Raw genomic sequence first — 22214 nt, 5'->3', positions numbered from 1 at the left:
CATGATTTTGCGTTTGAGACTTGGAGGAAGATCTTACATCTCTTCAACATGAAATGGATTAATGCTGGGATCCATTGAAATTTTAGTCCAAGCAACAAAAGAAGGCTCTGTGGCATTTGTCCTTGGCTTTTTTGTATGGTCTTTGTGGAAAGAACATAACCACAGATAAGCATGAACGCTCACGGAACATGCGATGAGGATGTGTTCGCCCCAAGAATGGAATTTGCACGTTGTCCTAGGGCTCATCAGTGGGCCCCACATGTTGAGTTGTGCTTGAAGATTTTTAATTGGATCTTTTGTGTGGTTTTACCTTGATTTTTTGAGATCTTTATTTGATAAAGATGTTAAAGGACCTTTTAATGGATATCAAGTCATTAGTGGTTAGTGGTTATAAAAAAACATTAATATCTTAGGGAGAGGAGGAAGGATCTCCACAGTCTATACTGGTTTAGAAAAAACATACAACAAAGTTCTTAAGAAGTTAATCTGGTGGATGCTGAGAAAGGAGTTTCAAGAGGATAGATTAACATGATTAAGGAAATGCATGAACAGAGATGATAAAAATGAAGACTTCTAGTAGAAATAAAAGGGGAATTTTATGTGCTGGCTGTAGACAACTCCCATCCAGGCGAATTTTCAAGATATTCATTTGTTTTGATATGGCCCATCTGAGATGTGAAATGACTTGGTTTTTATGTCAGAAGATCAAAACAGTGCAGCTCACATGTGAGACATTGTGACACATTAGCCTGCGTGTGGATGTGTATGGGCTCTCAGGTTGTCTATGATAATCAGACATCTTCTTCCTAAAGAGTAAAATGACACCAACAACTAGGGCTGTCAACGGGCTGGATCTGAGGTTGGCTTCCGCCTAGATTTTGAACTGATCGAGCCCGGCATACTCAAAAGTGATTTTGCCCAGACCGAGCCCAGCCAACTGTTAGACCCAACGACGTGGTGTGTTACGCCTGCAATGGGCCCGGCCCAGCTTGGATGTTGAACTGGTGGGGCTGGGTCTTCAGACTGGCCCTATTCAAAATTTTGATTTTGCTGGGTCTAGACCTAGACCATTGACAGCCTTATGAGGAGTGCAACATACATGGATTTGGACCATCCTCTTATCATTTCCTTCTTAATAATAGTGAGAGTTGTATGATGAGATATGATGACGTTTTTGTTGGGGATTAACATAGGTGTATCTACCTCGGTCAACACAGGGATGGCAAAGGCGAGCCCAGGCGGGGTTAATGATTAATGGCTCAGCCCAGCTTGGCCTCGCCCGTTGCCCTGATCCAATCATCAAGTGGACTATAAGGCTAGGGCAGATCCACACAAATAATTTCAAACAACTTATCATTTCACTCTTTTTCATGTCTAGCTAGTGCTATAGGACCAGGGCCACCGCCAAGGCCTTTCCAGCACTATAAGACTAGGGCAATGGCTTAAGGAATTTCACTGATCCCCCCACCTGGGTTTTCACTCTTTCAATTAATGTGAGGCTCAGGCACCTGCCTTTCTATCAATCTGTTTGTGGGTAACAGTGGGGACAAAATCATCTAGATCATCCACCTGTATGATCAGATGAACGGTCCCAATCAAAAGGGTGGCCCATTGTGCGCCTCCTGCGAGCTACAATTTTGGGTACTCCATGGAGTTATATTCTGTTGTAGCATAACTGGCAAGTGTGTTATATTGGCACGTGTGCGTGAATAGATTTCTCATTCCTACTTTTAAATGCTGCGTATTTATACCACAGTAATCGTGGGGTCCTGATGCATTCGGACGTGACCCATTTCAGTTCTTTTTTTTTAAATTTATTTTAAAGCCATGTAAGTTGGAAGCATGTTTCAATGTTGACCAACATGGGACCCAATGCAAATGAAAATAGCTATTCCTCTTCAAGATTGGAAGATCCTAGCCATTAATCTTTGGCCTTCTTTTGGACTGTTGCTTTAGCCACTGACCAATGGTATTTTAAGTAATCCCACATCCGCACTAAGGACCACAAGATCAAAGGTCTGGATGACCTAAACGTGGCACCCTTTTGTATATAAAGGGCCATCTCGACATTAATCACATTTTAATGCATAAGGACACCGTTCAGTGTTCAGACCCGAAAACATGACAATTTGCCTAGATTCTGAGTTTGTAGGTGGGCCATATTTCAATAATCCAAACAATAGATATGATTACCCGCAACGCGGATGACCTGCCTAAGGATTAATCCTAACACATTAGTTGAGGACAAAAACAAAGTTAGCAACGGTCCTGATATAGAACATGTCAAAGATATATTGCTATCATGGTTGGACCAAAAAGGTGGAATTTGAACTGATCATAACTTTTGATCTAGGTATTGCTATGATGCATCAGACTGAGTATTAGGAACCGCATCAACATAAGAAGTTGATGATGAGTTCTTTTGAAGTGAATAGGACTTAGGTAGAGTGGATCGCAGACACTTTCAAGTACAAGACGGACCAGAGAAGACCCAATCGGAGGTGGAAGTCATCAAGACCATTAGAACTTTAAAACAAACATATCTCGCAAACTGAAATAAGTTACTGGACGTACCATATATGATTTTGGGATAGGATGAGGTACTTTAGCCCATGCCGAATTTGCGAGATTTCATCATACAAATGGTCGAATTTCATATTTATTTCCGTTTTTACTAGTTTTACTAAATTTTAGTTTGATTATAACTCTTCGGACTTTAAGAGTTTTGTCCAATGTGAAAAGTGCTTAGAATAGTCAAGAGAATAACGTGGTCAAGTCATAGAGGACACTTACTATAAAAAGTAAATTTAATATTTATAGTAAGTTAACAAATTTTAGAGAGTATTAGTTGTTATTTAATTCCGAAATTTCTTCCAATGCTTGTTATCCATATTTAAAGGATTGTAGGCTCATTGATTTCATCAATCAATCAAATTATGAATTTTATAGAATTTATTTCTATTTTTGCTTAGTTTTTTTCTCGTGGATTTGAGAAGTCTATGTGAGGAGTTCGGAGAAGCTCCGTGGATTCGGAATAGTTATTCTTGAGAAAGACAGTGATCGACCTCATCACGATCATCCCTGTGTCAGGTCCACATTCAAACAAGAAAGACCAAAGATTCCACGGCTACGGTCTTCCAATCCGGTATTTTTTGTGTCCAGTGGACGGTTTGGGACCATCATTTCAATGGTTTGGATCACTGAACCCTGGAACCCACTTTCATAAACTAAAAACCTGTGAAAATTCTACACTTTCCCTGGTGGAGCAACACCACTAAACGAGTACTGATGTACTGGGCTGAGTGGATGAGATCCTTCCCGTGCACATGGTTGCATCTGGAGGCATTGGCATCCAAATCAGCTATCTGGACCGTTCACTAGCTCCAGTCTACTAATCATAAGCTTCGTTGAAAAAATCATACTAATCACATGATCTAAACTATCCGGTCAGGTGCATGCCAAAACGGACGGACAAGATAGTTCATAGAAGGTAGGTCCAGCCATCTATGTTTAGGACCGTCCAATTGCTGAGATGTTTTGCATCTGAGCGGAAGAAGTGCGGGGTGACCTAATGGATGGTCCAGATAAGTGATGTGAATGCTAGGCAAACAAATCGCTTGTTTGGTGTCGCCCATTCATCACTCCCATTCTTTCCCTTTCAATCTATAAATCATCATTCTCTTATCTCCTATCTCCAGACATACATTTCTCTCCATCTCTTATCCCTTTAGCCAAAGAGACATGGCCTCCACACGTGTCACTCTTGCTCTAAGCGTGTGTATCTCTCTCATGGCAACATGCACGGCACAGGCGCCGGGCTCAGCGCCCACTTCCATCGCAATGCCACCCACAACCGCAAAAAACCCGCCGACCACCATGTCACCTCCTCCGACGGCTTCTCCTCCTGTTGCAACTCCCCCAGTATCCATGACCCCGCCAATGGTCTCACCGTCGCCTTCCATAGCCTCACCGCCTTCCCCAACTACTGCGTCCGTGCCTATGCCTTCTACTTCAATATCGACGCCTCCGGCGACACCACCATCTGACAACACGGCTTCGCCGACGACCATGACAATGTCACCCTCTGGTTCGCCGCCGATGGTGTCCACACCCGGCAACAACGGTTCAGGTGCGTTAATGACGGGAGCTTATGTGGCATTGCTAACATTGTTTGGAGGGGTTGCAGTACTTGCACTCATGTGAAACAATGGACATTTATGCATTCATTTCATTTCGATCTTTCTTCTGGTGTTTGGAGCGTTATTTTGTGGGTTGGATATTGGACGGATAGGATGTTACTGCTCCATTGTAACATTTTGACTTTGACCAATAAAAATTCACTATTTTTGTTTGTGGTGTACCCTTTTGTTTTCTAATTGCTTTGATGATCAAGTTATTTTGTAACGGCAACGGTGGTCATAGTAGCCACCATTATAGCCACTATTGTTATCTATATGATGTGGCCGGCTGTTCCTCTATTTTTCTTTCTTTTCCTTCTATCGGAAAAAATTCAAAAAACTTATATTGCCCATAATATGGGCTATTATGACCTTTACTAAGGATGTAATAGGCCATTACAGGAGCTGTAACGGGCCGTTACAGGGCTGTAACCATTCTAGAACGGCCGTTATAACCTTTAAGACTCATAACACATAACAATTGTCCCCATCATTTTTACATAATGGCCTTTACGCCCTGTAACAGCCTTGATGGTACACCATGTTACTGATAGAAGCCGTTTCTCCTGCAACGCTTCTAGAAGAAGCTTATACCAAAACGGGGGCACTGTAATGTAAGGCCCATATCCAATCCGTCGATAAGGTGTGCTAATTAAAACGGGGGCCACCGTAATGTAAGGCCCATACTCAGTCCGTCGATAAGGTGCGCTATTCAATTTCTTAATTTATAATTTATGCGTTAAAACCTTTTAGATACTGTATCCACTGTAGCTTTTTTCTAGTTCATCCAATCTATTCATAAGATGTGCCCCACTGGGATGAATAGAAAATACAAAAATCATGGAATCCAAAAACTCAGGTGTGACACACCATGCTATTTTAGTAGTTTTAGGCATGAATTCACATGGTGTCGTTCACCTGAGTCTTAGACCGGCTTGATTTTGTGTAAGACTGAATACACGAATGTTCTCTCGCATGATGGACGGATTGGATGACATGAAAACATTATAAAGAACCTCACACACAGCATGTAGAGTCAACTTATCGAGCTTCAAGGGAACCGACCTACGGTTGTAACTTGGGGAGTGGATTAGCCGCGGCCTCGGCCTCACCGAAGACGGTGAGAACTTTACCGTGGGGGCCCACCTTGATGTATGTATTCTATATCCACGCCGCGCCATCCATTTTTCTAGATCATTAAGGGCATGAGCCCTAAGATGACGCAAATCCAATATCAGGTGGACCATGCCATAGGAAAAAGTGGTGATGGTTGCAGATGTGGATCATGTGGCACATAGCTCTAGTTAGAGGTGGGCATCGGTCCGGATCGGAACGGATTGGGTTTAACCTGATCAGATCCGAAATGACAATGGTTTGACCCGAACTCGATCAGATCCGGAATCAAATCCGGGTCACCTGAACCGAACAAATCCGATACATGATTCGCCTTATCCGAACCGGGTCCGACTCGGTTAGAGAAACCGAGTAGGATCGATTTGAGTACGATTCAGATATGTGTAAATTTAATTTAACTTTTCATATAACGTGGTCCACTTCAACCTTTAATATATGCTATTTTTTTAATCAAGGCCTAAATTGATATGTTAAAATGGATGAACGACTTAGATAAAACATATACATCAAGATGGGCCCCACATGGTTCTGAAAGAGCTTTTCACCTTCATACTCGTGTTTTTACTGGACATTAATTACTTTACCGGCAAGGAAGTTCAAGACTTGCTTTTCAAGTACATGCATAGTTTTGATTTTGTATATATATTAGTGAGTTGTGTGGTTTTAATCATGGGGTATGTGTTATATCCAAACCGTCCATTCATTTGGTGACCTCGTATTAAGGCTTGAGACAAAAAATAAGACAGATCTAACCACACGAATTGTTTAAGGGCGAAAATCATTCTATGCTGCTATTTGTGGTGTGGTCAAGATGATCTTTTGATATTATTCATTTTTTTAGATAATGTCCTTTAACGATCTCTAAAAGTATATGAACAGTATAGATATAATAAATACATCACTGTGGGGCCATGTAACTTTGACATCCTTTGAACTGTTCATACGACTGGGAGCTTGAGGAGCGTCAGGCCGCCAGTACTCGTCAGTCGTCTCCTCACGGAAATTAGATTGCTTACTGAGTTACTCAGTATGCTCTTATCGTACTGAGTAAACTCAGTTAGGCCCACCCCGAATGTATGTGGTTCATTCACGCCGTCCATTCGTTTTTACATATCATTTTATGGGTTCAACCCAAAATTGATTCATATATAAACCATAAGTGGACCATACCACCGGAAAAAGTGGAAGTATTGATTTCAACAGTTGAAAACTTTCTAAGGCCCCTAGTGATGTTTATTTGTCATCCAACCTGTTCATAATATCAGAAAGACATGGATGAAGGGAAAACACAAATATCAGCTTGATCTAAAACTTCTGTTGTCCCCAAAAATATTTCAACGGCAAATGTTCAATTCACATTGTTTCCAGTGGTGTGGTCCATTTGAGGTTTGTATATACTCCATTTTTGGGATGAAGCCTTAAAATTATGTTTTAAAAGAGATGGACGAAGTGGATATAATGCATGAATGACACTGGGGCCCACGGAGTTTACTCAGTACGCTTACCGTACTGAGTTACTCGGTACGCAATCCGCTTCCTTTCTCACGACACGTAACTACAGCAGCTCAGACATCAATGTATTATGTATACCTGACGTCGTTTCGGGTCGGGTCTGTTCGGGTCGGGTCGGACCCATTTGGTCTGGGTTATCGGACAGGATCTGTCCGGATACAGTGTTATCTGAACCTGACTCGAAATAATATTGGATCTAAATGTCAGAATCGATTAGGCCCAATCAAACCGTCGGTTCTGTTCGGAATGGTACCGAGTCGGGTCTGGTCGGGTCGGATCCACCGAATTGGGCCCAAGTTGCCCACCTGTAGCTCTAGTATCTGTGTAGGTTAGAAACTGAGGGAAGCGGATTGGCTGATGTACCTCACACCAGTTATATAGCTGCTGTATTGATGTCAACAAATTTTATGGGTTTGATCATGAGATTTGTGTTATATCCAAACCGTTCATCCATTTGACGAGCTCGTCTTAAGCCTTGAGATGAAAAATAAGATAGATATAACTATCAAGTGGACCACACTTCAAAAAGCAGTGGGGGATTGAACGTCTACCATTGAAACCTTTTATGAAATTTGTTTTTCCTCTTCATTCAGGTCTCTGTGACCTTATGAACAGATTGGATGGAAACTAAACGTTATAGTGGGCCCTACAAATTTTTTAACCGTGAAAGTCATTATCTCTGCAGCTATTTGTGGTGTGGTCCAGGTGATTTTTGGATATGATTCATTTTTTGGATAATGCTCTAAAATGATCTCTAAAAATAGATGAACGGTATAGATATAATAAGTACATCACTGTGGGGCCATGTAATTTTGGTCTCCTTTGAACCGTTCGTACAACTCGGAGCTCGAGGAGCGTCAGTGCTCGTCCTCGCACGACGCGTACCTACAGCAGCTATATAGCTGGTGTGGGGTACACCAGCCAATCCGCTTACGAAACTGAGAATGAAGGGACGAGGGAAGGTTAGGTGCTAGCTGGAAGTTGGAATCACGTGGAAGAAGCTAGAAAGGATTTCTGGCGGATGGTGCGGTTTTGCTTTTGGAAATGTCAGGGTGGCTTTTGGTTTTCGTATGTGGGAAAAGCTAAAAGAGTAGAATAGTTTAGTGGGGGGTGAAGCATATGGACAGCATGATTGATCGTAGGTGGGCCACCTCAGATATCAAAGAGGCACGCGTGACTATGAAAGCGAAAGCTCATGGTTCCGCCATACAGCTATACGACACAATAAAAACAGGGGAGCCATTTTATACCGGTTTTGCATGGCACTCGATATGCGGACACTCAGAAATTGCTGATGTGGCATGCATTAGTTCCAATTAAACAAGCTAAATAGTGGAACCCAATGTAAATAATTCAAGATTCCTGGAATCAGATTGGTCGGACAATCCTAACCTCTTATTTCGGATGCTTGTTGAAATAAGAACAGCAGATATTTTACATTTTAACTGTCCATTAAATGTTTACAAATTCAATGGTCAGAATCAAACATGCTCAATCTTTGGTTCATGAAACATTTAAACAAGATTTATAATTTAGACAGTTTAATTTAAATTAATGTGTCATGTATGTAATTTTTAAGGAATTGTTTGGTTATTAATTTTTTTTAATAAAAAAAAATAAAATTGGACAGCCTTATTCAGGTTCATGATTTGTTAGCAACCAAATCAAACGCATCATTGTCTGAAACAGTGTATCATGTAATGATTAGACAATTCAAATGCAAAACTAAGTTTATCCCATATTTTCCATCAAGGGAAAGATACTACGAGGTTACCTCAGCTTTCCATGAGGTCGGGCTATGTGGGCCCATTGTGACTCGTGATGAACATTCATCCTTTCAACCAGATGTGCACTTCCCTGGTGAGCTATGGGCTTAAAAATAGGTCAATTCATGACATAGGTAGGCCACACCACAAGCAACAATTGAGAGTGGACTCTCTCCTATTGAAACCTTTCTAATTGTATATAGAGGCTGTAAAATATGGTTTAGACATCCAACTCATCTATTGCATGTCCCACTTTCAAAACTTATGTGAGCTTTGCTAAGTGCTTTTAGATGCTTTACCCATGATTTTTCATGGTTTCAAATGATATGACTTACTTAAGTTTCTAATAGAGCTGATTTTTTTGCGCGGCTCATAATCTAGAGGGGCCCTACTAAATGCACGGCGTGGATGCCTATTACACATGATGGTAGATTCTGCAGAGCTCTCATGAAGTTGACCTCACATATATACCATTTCCCTTCCATAAAATATATAAAAGAGTAGTGACTGCTGATGCAAAAATCTGGTTCGCCCTCGCTAAGTTGCCGGACCTTTAGACATCTACACAAAGAGAGGATAAATGAGACCCTGGCTAGAGCAGGGACCCCCTGATGCCAAAGTTAGGCCAAGAATTTGGGTCTAGTAGTAGAGTTTTTGGGTGGGAGATTCTGCTTACCTTTTCATATAGATGGACCTCCTATTTATAGTGTAGGTAGACGAGAGTTGGTTCTTAATCTTACGTGTGACCTTCGCATAATTTTCTCAACCATCACGCGAGATTTATGCAAGTGATAAGGGCTGACGCAGTTGGCCTTGAAATTACGCAGTGAATGGTCGAGGCCGACCTAGGCTAGATCCTTTAATCGATCAGGATGAGGTCGAGCTGAGCTGAATCCTTGATTGATCGAGCATATAAGCTTGGTCGGAGCTTGAACAAATAAGCTTGGTTGAAGCTTGGATAGATGAGCTTGGTCAGAGCTTGAACAAATAAACTTGATTGGAGTTTGGACAGATGAGCTTGGTCGGATCTTGAACAGATAAGCTTAGTCGAAGTTCCGGAAGTGTGTGGCATACTAAGAGGTACAAAATGTTTACCCTTCATCAAAAAGATTTGTTGGTGATTGTTCATGAATTCTTCGGCCCAGAAGCACATGCTTGTAAGTCCGAGCTGACCTCATGAGTGGTCAAGCCATTTTTACCCACAGCAGTGCCCGTGAGCCACACATGCATAGGTGCATATTCAATTGCCTCATGCCCACATTCAACTTTCAAATGCACCACATATAGCACATGTGCCAATGTTAATATGTACATGCACCATATGTACCATATCTGACACCATGCATGTTCAGGGTCTAACATTAATCTACAAGTGCACCATATCCACCCATGGCAGTGTGCATGATGTGCCAGACATGCATGATCATGTACAAAGTTATTTCTAAAATATATAGAATCTTTGCTCCCATGGAATTGCTGCCTCTACCATTGTAGATAGATGCCACGTATCAGGGACATCTTCAAGATGTAGGGCTACCATGTGTTGTATTTTATTTCAAAATAAACATTAAAATTTGATTTTTAAAATTTTCGATTTCCTTCCATATTTGAAAATTTGTTGCTTTTAGATTGTGGGTTTTGTTTCACATCGGATTTACCAAAGGAAAACATCTTGTATATAATACAAACTTTTTATCTTGGGGCTTGAGCCTCATTAAGGGGGCATGTGAATTTGGTCCCGAGGCCAATAGCTCTAATATATGCCATTGACCACACATGCGCGCGCCTAGCCGAGTCTGAGTCTATGTGTGAGTGCGCGACGGGCTGGGCTGGGCTAGGCATGGGTGCTGGTGCGAGTGTACTCACGTGGGTGTGTGTGTATGGGTACTCGCATGACTTTATTTGCGAGAGTGTATTCGTACTTGCGCCTTTTCGTTTTCAAACAAAGAGATATATTCGTTCCGGTTGGTCGCACCTGTTGGGTTTCAACCCAACGGACCTAATCCTTTTAAAAGGATGCTTATACACCACTTCGGAGTCTATATATAGACTTCTGATTTTTATTTGAACATACAAAAAATCTTTTCTCCTCTCCTCTTATAAAATTCTCTCTATTTTGGTTTAAGAATTTTGCTAAGTTTGTTGCCGAGTCAACTCAGTACTTTCGGATTAAACTGCAAGTGGTTCGAGCCCACGTACAATGAGTGCACCATCGGGACCGGGTCATAGTCGTTGTATCCTGAGGGCAATTGCTCTGGAAGCCTGTTGCACTTGGGACCCTGTCTAAGGGGAGCAAATTCAATTTCAAGCCAAGTGACTCATGTCACGCCTCAACTCAATTTAATAAGTCATCTTTCTTAAGTTTTATTTTCTGTTTTGGTTCTCGATTTTAATAGTCTATTTAATTTAACCAAATATTCTAACACTATAAACATGCCCTTACCCAAAAATGATGTTTCACTCGTCCCAAAAATGCCCTTGCCACATATGTATGTTGGATATAGACCACCCGTCAACCTCTTCTATTGTCAATATCTTTTTTATTTTGGAACATGTGATCCGACTGATCAGCAGACCATTAAGAACATTGAGCCAAGGAATCCATACAGCCTAAACACCTGACAAGTGGCTTGGATCTATCTCATTTGGGCCCTGCTGTCAAAATCTCCTGCTCAATTTCAATTAGCATTAGTCTTAAACTGCAATTTACATTTATTGTCGTGGAATGATCTGGTTTGTAAATGCACGTCAAAAGGTCAGGGTTCATGAATCTTGTAACTGTAATGCGATACTGTATTAAAATATGACAGAATCAGATCAATAATATACTTGAAGGCATGTGGCATATTTGATATCTTTAAGACATAAGCTAAATATAGGAAGAACATATCACATTTTTAAAAGAATCTTGTAATTTAAGATATCTTAAGATAAAAGACGAGTAAATATTAAGGTCATGTCAATATTATAGCATGTTCTGAGTGTTCAACAAAAACAAAACCATGATTAAAAAGAAGAACGTATGCATACACTATATATTCAGTGCATAATAGGACGATCCAATGGCCCACCAGCGACATAGACGGTGGGGCCCACTTTGACTATCAAACATCTCTATAGTATATAGGCTGGTGGACTTAATTATCTTATTTTAATAACTCCACATACAGACAGACAGACAGAAGGTCCCCTCTTTTTTTATCAAGCAGCATCAGCATCGTCCATTGTTTTTGTTCTGCACCATTTTCAGCGTCTCAATGTATCTCCTTCCCTTCATCACATCATTGGCGGACAGGAATTTCAAGAAATCACCGAAGCTACTCTCAGTGTAAGCCGTTGGGTGTTGTTTATCCACGAGCTCCGCTGCTGGGCCCACCTTCTTATATATGGCCAGGCTATGAAGGCTGGCTATGGAGAGCCTCCTCTTCTCCGAATTCACAACAGCCCTACGTATCACACTCTTGTATCTCCCATTGCTCGTGACCTCCAAGTGGTCGCCCACATGGACTAACAGCGCACCGTTGATCGCCGGGACCGGCATCCATTTCTCTTCCTTGTCCATCACCTCTAGCGCCTGGCAATTCTGCAGTAAGATGGTTAGGCAACCGTAATCCGAGTGTGGTGGCATGCCGAGCGTGAGCTCTGGCTCTGGACATGCAGGGTAGCAATTCACAGCCATCACTTGCATGCTTTCTTCCATCTCTTCTTTTAAGTACGCGGGCTTTAATCCTAGGCTCTCAAAAATCGCTTCCATTAGCTCAATTGCTAGATTTTGCACTGCTTCGGCGTATGCTCCCATCTTCTCCCTACAAAAAAAAAAAAAAAACCAATCTTTTATTAGTATAATGAGTAGTCATCCATCCTAAAAGGGTGCTGCCATCACTAAGAGTGAATGTAGATATCTGACCCTTTGGCAGAGACGACCGCAGATAATAAAAAATTACAAGATGAATGGTAGGAATTACTTGTATTGGGGCGGATTGGAGGGCCATGAATGGATCCATTTGGAGAGTGGGTGGGAGTAGTGCTTGAGGAAGTCCCTCCAACAATGGATTTCTTCTCTCACGTAGTTGAGACTCGTGCCGTACCTCACCGGCTCGGTGACATCGTCTGACACTAGCTGCATCTTTTCGTGGATCGGCAAGTTGAAGAAATTGGATGCGGAATCCAAGGCACCTTCCATTACCAAAGGAGAAATTCCATGATTGATGACCTGCATTACAGCGGCAATGAAACTTCTCTTAACTCGAGAAAATTGCAATTAGAGAGCCCTAATAAGTTTCAATTACATGAATCGTGGATTTCTTTTTTCCTGCGCTACAACATTTATGGGTCACATGATAGGGTTGTGTGTGCTCAAAATATGTATTTTTAATATTACCCGCTTTCCACTTTTATGATACCGTGTCGTAAAGAAAGGGATCCGGGGAAATTGTTAAATTGGGGAGTCATGGCTTGCTTACCCAAAAATGAGGCAGATCCAAATCTCAGGTGGACCACACTATAGGAAAACATTGGTAATTGAACACCACCATTAAAAACCTCCTAGGCCTCACTGTAATATTTATTTGCCGTCCAACTCATTGACAAGGTCACACGGACCTAAATGAAGGAAAAGTAAAACTATAAATATCAGCTTGATCCAAAACTTTTGTGCCTCTAGAAGTTTTTAATGGTGGCATTCAATCACCAATGTTTTCTTGTTGTGTGATCCACCTGAAATTTGGACCTGCCTCATTTTAGGGCTCATGCCCTAATGGATGGATGACATGGATAAAACACATACATCATGGTGGGGTCCAAAGAGCAGCAACCAGTAGGAAGCTGGGTGATGTGAGGGTGAGGTCAGTATGCCATCTGCGTCCCTAGTAGAAAAGATGCACATGTCTCCACGGATAAATCAACAAAAGCAATAAAGTTCACATTAAAAGAAGTGTAACTCTGAGGTGCATGTTAGCATATTGGGTGGTACCCAAAAATGGCCCACTTATTACCTCTCCACAAAATGATTACCTGGAAGAAGCCCATCTTCCTACAAGCGGCACGTATCTCATCGATGACTTTGGGCCTTTGAGACTTGTGGTGTAAAGAGGCCAAATCTACAATGGGCAGGGTGTTGGTGAGGTGTAGGTTAAGGTTAGGAGTGGAGCGTTGTGATTGGGGAACAATGTAACAAGTTGGGATATGTGACATGCCGGTGTCTTTGAGACTCATGGGACTAATGAAAGAGGCCGAGTGACCATTCTCTCCTTCCATTCTTCAAGTGTTTGGATGCTTTTCCAAGTGTTTGGATATGTTGGGTTTGGGCAAAGTAGGCTATTTATAATGTAGGGAAATGAGCCACCTGTACTTCTCTTCCTTTTGGCATATTAATTGTAAGATAGTTACAATGTATGGGCTTGATATGAAGGAATACAAGGGTTTTATTTAGGAACTTTGGTATTTGAGAATTTGTAGGAATTAATGGGGAAGCATGTCATATGTGACCTAAGAATATTGGGTTCTAGACTTTAATTGTTCACCACCGTTTTTGCACCTCCATGTTGTCTCTGCATGAGGGGAATGTATGGATGAGATTGAAACCTGTACCAAAACAAAAATGTTTGGATAATCCCGTTTTTTAATTGATGGGATACAAATGAAAACAAATAGCAAAAATAAAATAAAATAATAATAATAATTTTTGGTCATGGGTCGAGGTAGGCAGGAGTTCTCAAGATGGATGGATTGTTAGGATCATCATACACATGTGCCACGTGTATAGTACACTACCTCCGGGCATGGAAGTTTGATGTGGATGGAGGCAATGGGATTTGGAGTTGAATTTGGACCATAGACTACAACACTTTTAACCGTTGATTTGGAGCCAATGGGATGGTTGTATCAGTGTACTAATTTGAGCTATTCTCCGTCCACTATAATTTCGATGGGTTGGGCAGCCGTACATGTGGGATTCACCACCAAATAGAAAATGGGGGTGAACTTCCACAAGTGTAGTTGTCCCAGATTAGTTAACTAGTTACACCGAATATGGATGAAAAAAGGGAGGACTTTTGTAGACGATTGACATCTGGTGTTTTGGGGGTGTATTTTGGATACAAGGTGGTGAAGGGGGATGATATGTGTAAAGCTGCTGACGAAGAGTTGAAACTGTTTTCCTTGTTTTTTTGAAGTCCGTCATCTGCTTTAAAATGTCTCCCTTTGTAAATGTCGTTTCAGCTTCAAATTGTGGGCTGGTTTTGATAGAATCCGGGACTGGTTTTCATAAAATGCGAGCCTTGCCTCGTAGCTACCATTTGCGCTTTATTCCAACCGTTGGATGGCACATGTGCCTCTGATTTTGACCATTCATTAGGGGTAGCGCGTACTCGGAACATGTCCACTGACGGGATGGTGATTGTAAACTGACACTAATCCGTGAACTCCACCATGATATATGTGTTTTTATGCATGCTGTCCATCCATTATTCCAACTTATTTTAGTGCATGAGCCCAAAAATAAGGAGCATCCAAAACTCAGGTGGACCACACCACAGGAAACAGTGGTGATTGAATGCCTACCATTAAAAACGTCTTGAGGACCACAGAAGTTTTGGATCAGGCTGATATTTGTATTTTCCTCTTCATCCAAGTCTATGTGGCCTAATCAATAGGTTGGATGGAAAATAAACATTACAGTGAGCCCTAAGAAGTTTTTAGTGGTGGTCGTTTAATTTCCACTGTTATCACGTGGCGTGGTTCCTCTAAGATTTGGATCTACTTCATTACTAGGCCCATGTCCTAAAACAATGACTTAAAATGGATGGAGGGAATGGATAAGGCACATGCATCATGGTGGGACCTACAGAGAACCATTGGGTAGCAAACTCTCTGCTCGCAGTGACTGCATGCAAATTAAATGTCTCGGGTGATATGAACTATTCTGAGACTATGGAATGTTCAAAGTATAGACCATTACAAGGGAACAGCCAGATTGATCACACGTGCCATCCAATGGCCGAAAAATAGATGGGCCCTCAGATCCATATAAAGCTTTGTATTAACATTTTTAAGCTTAAATGTACACCTCTAAAGTGCATAATCACGACATATTCTTCTAGGGATTCGAACACGGTACCTTGTGAAATAACCACTCTATGTAGTTAAAGCTGTTAAAAAGGTATATGGAAAAGATGTATTGCATTAGATGGAATTATTACCATTATTATATGATGATTACATGTCTGCAAATATCATGGTATTTTAACCAACCGATCCCATATTTGGCATTGATTTCTTCTTTAAAAAAAATAAAAATTGTATTCCATGAATCCAATGTTTCTGGAACATGGGATTAGGGGGGATGGAATTGCATTTGGTCCCAAGTTTGAAAATGACAGGAAAGGTTGAATTAATCCATCTATGGTATCATCCCGTTCCAAAAGTAGACATTATGGGATTTATAGTGGATTTCAAAATCCACTAGCCCCACATTGAAGCATGTGTTTTATCCATGCCACACACACACACACACTCACACCATATGGTGGGATTTCACCACAATTAGTGCTATCAAAGAGCCAAGCATGGGTAGGCCCCAGCCCAAATTTTGAACTGTTTTAGCATACATTTTCTGATTTTGTTTGGCCCGAGCTCACCTGTTGACACTAACCACAATGGATACTCTTGACCTCATGTTGAAAATCTTGTGAGTCTACCATTGAGGCATGAGTGCTGGTGTATAACACCAATTATGAAATCAGGTCCATTGATTGCAAATCCATGGTTCATTAAACACAAGTTTCACTTCATATCATGTTTTTCTTTAAGGAAGAATTTGATCCCTAACGTAGGATTGGATGATCAAAATGCCTTGATATTTTCAAACATGCAATCATTGTGCAATGATAGTTGTTAATTCCAACTATTGCAATTTTATACAATTTAAACTCGCGTTCTAAACAAGCCCTAAAATTGTAATTAATGGGCTGGATTTCACAGCTATGCCCGTCACTTATATTCAAATTAATGTATCTCAATTATCACATGTAAAAGGTACATATGAATAGACAGTGTAGATAAAACACATGCATCAATGTGGCGCCCTCATAATAATGAATGTTGAAATCTATTGGAAATTCTGCAGCATCTCCTAATGGGATTGGAATGTCAAATGCCTAAATTAAACCAATCATTCCCCTTGATTCGAAGCACCGGATGGAATTAACATCCCAACAAATGAAATTCAATACTACCTGTTATGGAATAAAATGGATCGACATATGTTAAAAGGTTAGGTTGAAACCTTACACGTCGACAGAACAAGTGACGGCAAGAAGCTCAATCCCCATGAAGGCCCGCTCTCTACTCAGTTCGTGATCAAGGAGCGTTCCTGCAAGAGCACCTCCTTCAATGATTCTAAGATCTCCAGAGTTCCTCAGAACTCTTGTTCCCTTGTTCAATTAAGGAAGCAGGTTGGCACGTCCTAAGTCGGTATGACTCAAAGTGAGTAGGTTGACACGCTCTGGGTCGGCATAGCTCAAAGTGGCACACCACTCTTAGGTCAGGTTGACCAAGGCCACCTTGGCCTCCCACTGCATATTTCCGACAGTTCCGGGTAATCAAGCCTCATCCAAGGGAAATCCGCTCGAGGTCTTCTCCGAAGATCTCGGAGGATACCCACGACACGCTCGGGATCCCAGGATTTTTGCCTAGAATTTAGGAACAGCCTCCTACTAATCCAAGGTCTGAATCCTACTACAATTCATCCCTACAAACTAGGAATATTTCTCTTACGCCACTGCCTCTCCTTACTTATAAATAATAACACCCCTAAGGATAGAAGGTACGTACAATCTTTAGCTTTAAAACTTCAATACTCAAGCTCTAAAACTTCAATACTTAATTAGACTCGGATCTCTTTCCTGACTTAGTCATCGGAAGGTTCCTGCTCTTAGCTAGGATCTTTCTTGTTTGTCTTTTATGTGTTCACGGGTCTAGAAAGAGACAACCAGATTTCTGCATCAACACTACCTAATCCCCATTTCCAAACAGGCCCTTACATGGTTTTAGGTGGGATGGAATTGCACTTGGTCTAATGTAAAGTCATGCATTTAAAAAAGATAGAAAGAAGCGGATTGCTAGAAGTATCATATCATTCCGTCACAGCAGGAGATATGGTGGGATTTCTAGTTTTAAATTCACTAAATCTATGAGCCCCATGTTGATGCATGTATGTTCTATCCAGGCGATCCATCCATATGTGTCCTTTACTTGCGATAAGTGGCATGTGGATGCAAATAAACTCAAATGCTAGTAACAGAAGGATGTCATTTCACAAAAAATCCCAACGTTTAAGGTATGAACGAACGCTGGTAACAAGTACCAAAGAAATCTCTCCCACCAGATATGCTAATCGCACCCTGCACGTATTCACACTTATTGCACTTGCACTTGATTCACGCATGGAAGTGAGTCAAAGCGTGTGAGATCTGAGTGGCTCGTCATCTAGAACCACGTGCATCAAATCGTCAGATGGGTCACACTTATAAACGGAATTTGAACCGTTGGTTAATTTCCTTGAATATTCATTTATTTGGGACGGGTATGTACTACCTTATAATCATGTAGGTATGGTTTTTAGATTTGGAATCTACGTTGTTGTGATCGTTTGAGCGGCTTCGATCTCACGCACGTGTACCTTGTTTCACACAGTGAGGGACTAATTTCAGAGCCATTCATTAGGTCCATCCTCTCTTCTTATGCTATTGCGCTAAAAATCACAGTAAGCCAATGGTCCCGGACACTCATTATATGTGGGACCTATATTCTGAGAACAATCCAAGCCAACCATCTCTGTTTTCCACTGGCTAGATGGCTTGTGATGTAGAGCGGGTCACAGACACTTTCATGGCAAAGATGATCCTGAGAAAGCTCGATTGGAAGTAGAAATGATCCGGACGATTATAGCCTTAAATCAGTCCTATCTCACAAATTGGAATGAGTTTTTCGACATATTATATATAATTTTGGGGTAGGATAACCTACTTAAGCCTAGTAAACCTGCTATGCTGAGTTTCCCATGCTGGATTTACAAGACTTCATCAAATTGACGGCTGAAAGTCATGTTTAATTTCGGTTTTACTATAAATAGTAAGTCTTAGTTCAAGTATAATTTTTAATCATTTTAATTGTAAAAGTCATGCCCAAAATGAAAAGTACTAAGAAAAGTTGGGAAAATGTGGTTGGTCCAAATTGAACACTTATTATATTTGGCCAAAAACTATAAAGTGTAGTAGGAAAAGAGGTCCTTTATAAATAGTAAGTTTATAATTTATAACAAGTTATGTTATTAAGTTGTTTGAGTTGGAGTTTTAAGTCTAAAACTCTATCCTAAGTTTGATTTCGTTATTTAAAGAGTTATAATTTCATTTTTTTAATCATCAATCAAGTCATTTCAAATTTATTAGGAATTATTCACGCTTTTATCTTGCTTCGATTCAAGGAAACTCAGGATGAGTTCAGATAGCTTTCTGGATTCGGAGTAGATATTTCCTAAGGAAGACGGTGATTAACCTCATCAAGTCCCTCCCTGCATCAGCCTAGACCATCTGATTGGTGAGATTCTTTACAGGCAACCTATAAAAAGTGAACTGAACCTAATGAACAGTCCAGATGGTGATGTGGAAGAAAAATCGATTACATTATATAACAAAGGAAAACAATATTCATACTCATACATCGGAAAATGACATGTACACCCACCAAGTTCGATTTATAGACCCCTTTTTTCTACTATTTTCGATGAAAAGGTGTATCTAACAAAAAAGGGTGGGTGCAAATACTGGGCCCCTTAAGTATTACCATACTCAAATAATCACCGTCCATAAAAGGGTCCCAAAGATACAAGACCAAGCAAAAAGTAGAGAGTCCCTTGCACTATACGAAAATCCAAGAGAAGGGGTGGTAGGCAATGTTTTGTTGATATCCGTAGAAGGGGCCGGAACTGGGTCGGGCGACTTTGGAGGCAGGGGTGCACCAGCTGGGCTTGTTTCCTGGGCTCCTGCATTCACACTCACTTGCAGTTTCATCCCACCCAAGCAGTGGGAAAGGGTCCCACAGATGAAGTACTTGTTGCCAGCTGTCGTTAGTGGAATGGACGTGTTCCCACCACTGTTGCTCTGTAGTGCACCGGTGGCGTTGCAATTGTCGTAATTGTCTTTAGTCACCACATCCACGGTGTGCAATGATGAATATTGGAACACTGCATTGGATGAAAGGCATTTTCATCAGTTTCTGAAGTTAAGGTAGTATGAGTTGGAAACTTGGAATTAGCAAGTTAAGCTGGGTTTGGCTTGACCCTCAACCTAACCCAACCCTCTCCCAAGTTGCACCCTTATTGTAAAATGGCTCGGCTGTCAATTTCCTGGGCCAAGCTTACCAGGGGCTAGGCTTGTGATCATGTGGACTCAGCACAGGCCTTTCATGGGCTAGAAAAATAAATGGGATTGGACCAGGTTTATTAATATTTATTTTTTTCAAGTCTGACTCAAGCCCAAATAGAAGCCTGTTCACATCCCCCACTGACCAGAATTGGGTCTTTCTTTCAGGCCCGCAGACACATTCTAAGTCCTTGCCCATTCATCTTTGGATTACCACATGGGACCTCTTTTTTTCAATCTGGGCCTAGCTGAAGAATGTTCAGATACAGTCGACTAGCTAAGAACCAAAGTCCAAGCCCAGATCAGCCTTTGGGCGAAGGAACTGGGCTCGGCATTTGTTTAACATTCAGGCCAAGGTCCATGTCAGCGGCTGCGAGACTCAACCCAAAGGTCTGTGCTGAGCCCACCAGACGATCTGGATTGACCAATTGCATATCACATGTAAGCTGGAATATGGGATTGATTTGCATGCATTCATTTCCAATTTGGCTCAAATGCAACAATCTAAAAATGAAATAAGATAACTTCACCAAGAGATTATTAGAAGGATTACTTACGAAGAACATCGCCAACTTTAAAATTCTTGCCCTTGGCCCATGAATCAAAGTCCGTGCTTATCTCCCAACCAGCCGTATCTCCGACAGGGTACACCGTAGCAGTGCACGTTAGCACAAGGCCCAGGCCAATGAGGAAAGAGAGAAGGAGCTTACCCATTTGGTGAGAGATTGATAGAGAGGACGAATGGATGCTGTTTGGGGTTCGTTTTATTTATGTGGGATTTGTTTATAAGTAGATAACCTAACTCCATAACTAACACTACCATTTCTTTTCCTTTCTTTCTTAGGATTTTTTTTGGAAAAGAAAAAAAGAAAAAAAGAAAAACAGATTACTTAAAGAACTTGAATTTATGAAAGAAGGCCATGACTATTTTGATTTTACAAAGGGATACTGATGGAGGGAAATTTGGTGAGAGATCTAAGGAGATATCACCTACTTCTTTATAAAAATGGAATATCGAAGACGTGGGCTTTGCATTAAAAGTGGGCCCCACACACTGTTGAAGACTAATCTTGTTCTACAAACGTTGATCTAGGTCCATCTTGACCCACTATCGTATGGATGCCCGGTATCAGGCCCATCTTGGCCCACTATCCTATGGACCGGTATAGGTCAGTTAGTTGAGCTGGGTCAACTTAAAGCCCAAAAAGTTGGTTGAGGCGGGCTTGTTTTCACCCACATTCGGGTGAGTCCACCACGCAATTACATTTGGATTTCGTTTGCGTGTAGAATGGCTCTTTAAAAATAAAATAAAATAAAATTATACGGTTGTTGGAGTTGTTAGGGACGGAAGCTCCTTAGTAGGGCAGTTAACCAGTTCCAACTTCAATACTGGTTGAAAAGGGCATAAGGGACTACCATAGAAGAGATGCTCCAATCTATTGATCTAGGTTGTTTATTAGGTTCAATGTCATTTCATGGGCCGCCATGCAAACATCTGTAGATCTAACAATCTTAACCATCTAATCAATAACATTTAATATTGATGGTCAAGATTATTTATTTGATCTATGTTTTGGTTAGGACCCACCGTGGATTGCTTTCGCTAGGCAATCCTAATAACCATCACATCCATGGCGTAGAAAAAGATTGGCTATGAAAAATAAGGCCAAAGTAAAGGATGGAAGGGATCATCTATTGAATCTGATTTTCACATGGTAGCTCATGAATTATGTTCTACAGATGATGGATGGTTCAGATCTATCTGACTGCAGTGTCCAGATGATCCAATGCAACTAGGAGCACTATAACTTGTAGTGCTCTAAGAGCATTGGATATCCACATGATGTCCAGCTTGTATCTTGCACATGTACGCATTGCTATGTTCCCCTAGGGCCCACTTCATGTATAGGGTCTGGATCTAGTCCACATGCAAGTAAGCTTTTTGAAGGGTCCTTTTTATAGGTTGCACATGTTATCGTATGGAGCATTGGTCTCTTCGCGGTGCGGTCATGCTGTGAACAGAAATATGGCGAAAGATGTTAGGTTTTGGACTTCGAAATTACATAGAGATGGATATACAATAACAATTCAAGGGCACCAAGCAAACACCAGGTAACATAAAGATTTAATGGATCCTTGCGCTTGCTCGGGTGGTAGACTCTCGGGAGTTTCAACACCCGGTCAAGGGTTCGAGTATCCAGAGG

The 22214-nt window shown here is 41.2% G+C and overlaps 2 protein-coding genes across 3 annotated transcripts; both read right to left on the bottom strand.

Annotated features, from left to right (window-relative positions):
• Positions 1–1192: 1192 nt before the first annotated feature.
• Positions 1193–20774, bottom strand: LOC131233462 (stellacyanin-like). Of its 2 annotated transcripts, XM_058230175.1 has the most exons (3): positions 20568–20774; positions 19392–19832; positions 1193–1203 (listed from the first exon to the last, which is right to left on the bottom strand). In XM_058230175.1, the coding sequence occupies exons 1-2, from the start codon at positions 20722–20724 to the stop codon at positions 19438–19440; spliced, it is 552 nt and encodes a 183-aa protein (XP_058086158.1). In that variant the 5' UTR covers positions 20725–20774; the 3' UTR covers positions 1193–1203; positions 19392–19437. The 2 variants fall into 2 exon arrangements, with proteins under 2 accessions (XP_058086158.1, XP_058086157.1); XM_058230174.1 differs by lacking the exon at positions 1193–1203 and having other exon boundaries at positions 19253–19832; positions 20568–20773.
• LOC131233461 (flavanone 3-dioxygenase 3-like) lies at positions 11626–13939 on the bottom strand. The gene is made up of 3 exons (XM_058230173.1): positions 13604–13939; positions 12556–12803; positions 11626–12396 (listed from the first exon to the last, which is right to left on the bottom strand). The coding sequence occupies exons 1-3, from the start codon at positions 13844–13846 to the stop codon at positions 11802–11804; spliced, it is 1086 nt and encodes a 361-aa protein (XP_058086156.1). The 5' UTR covers positions 13847–13939; the 3' UTR covers positions 11626–11801.
• Positions 20775–22214: the final 1440 nt, after the last annotated feature.

This window comes from Magnolia sinica, chromosome 18, assembly GCF_029962835.1.
Source record: "Magnolia sinica isolate HGM2019 chromosome 18, MsV1, whole genome shotgun sequence".
NCBI classification, from domain to species: Eukaryota; Viridiplantae; Streptophyta; class Magnoliopsida; order Magnoliales; family Magnoliaceae; genus Magnolia; species Magnolia sinica.
Note: the sequence above shows the minus strand (reverse complement) of the source record. Positions and strands in the feature narration are given on the sequence as shown.

Bases quoted from the DNA above. Each gene is read 5' to 3' on its own strand.
- LOC131233461 (XM_058230173.1), bottom strand. From the start codon at position 13,846: ATGGAAGGAGAGAATGGTCACTCGGCCTCTTTCATTAGTCCCATGAGT. The intron at 12,804-13,603 runs GTAATCATTTTG...GCTGTAATGCAG, and splicing joins GGAAGATGGGCTTCTTCCAG to GTCATCAATCATGGAATTTC. The intron at 12,397-12,555 runs GTAATTCCTACC...TTTTTTTTGTAG, and splicing joins TCCAATCCGCCCCAATACAA to GGAGAAGATGGGAGCATACG.
- LOC131233462 (XM_058230175.1), bottom strand. From the start codon at position 20,724: ATGGGTAAGCTCCTTCTCTCTTTCCTCATTGGCCTGGGCCTTGTGCTA. The intron at 19,833-20,567 runs GTAAGTAATCCT...CATCCAATGCAG, and splicing joins TAAAGTTGGCGATGTTCTTC to TGTTCCAATATTCATCATTG.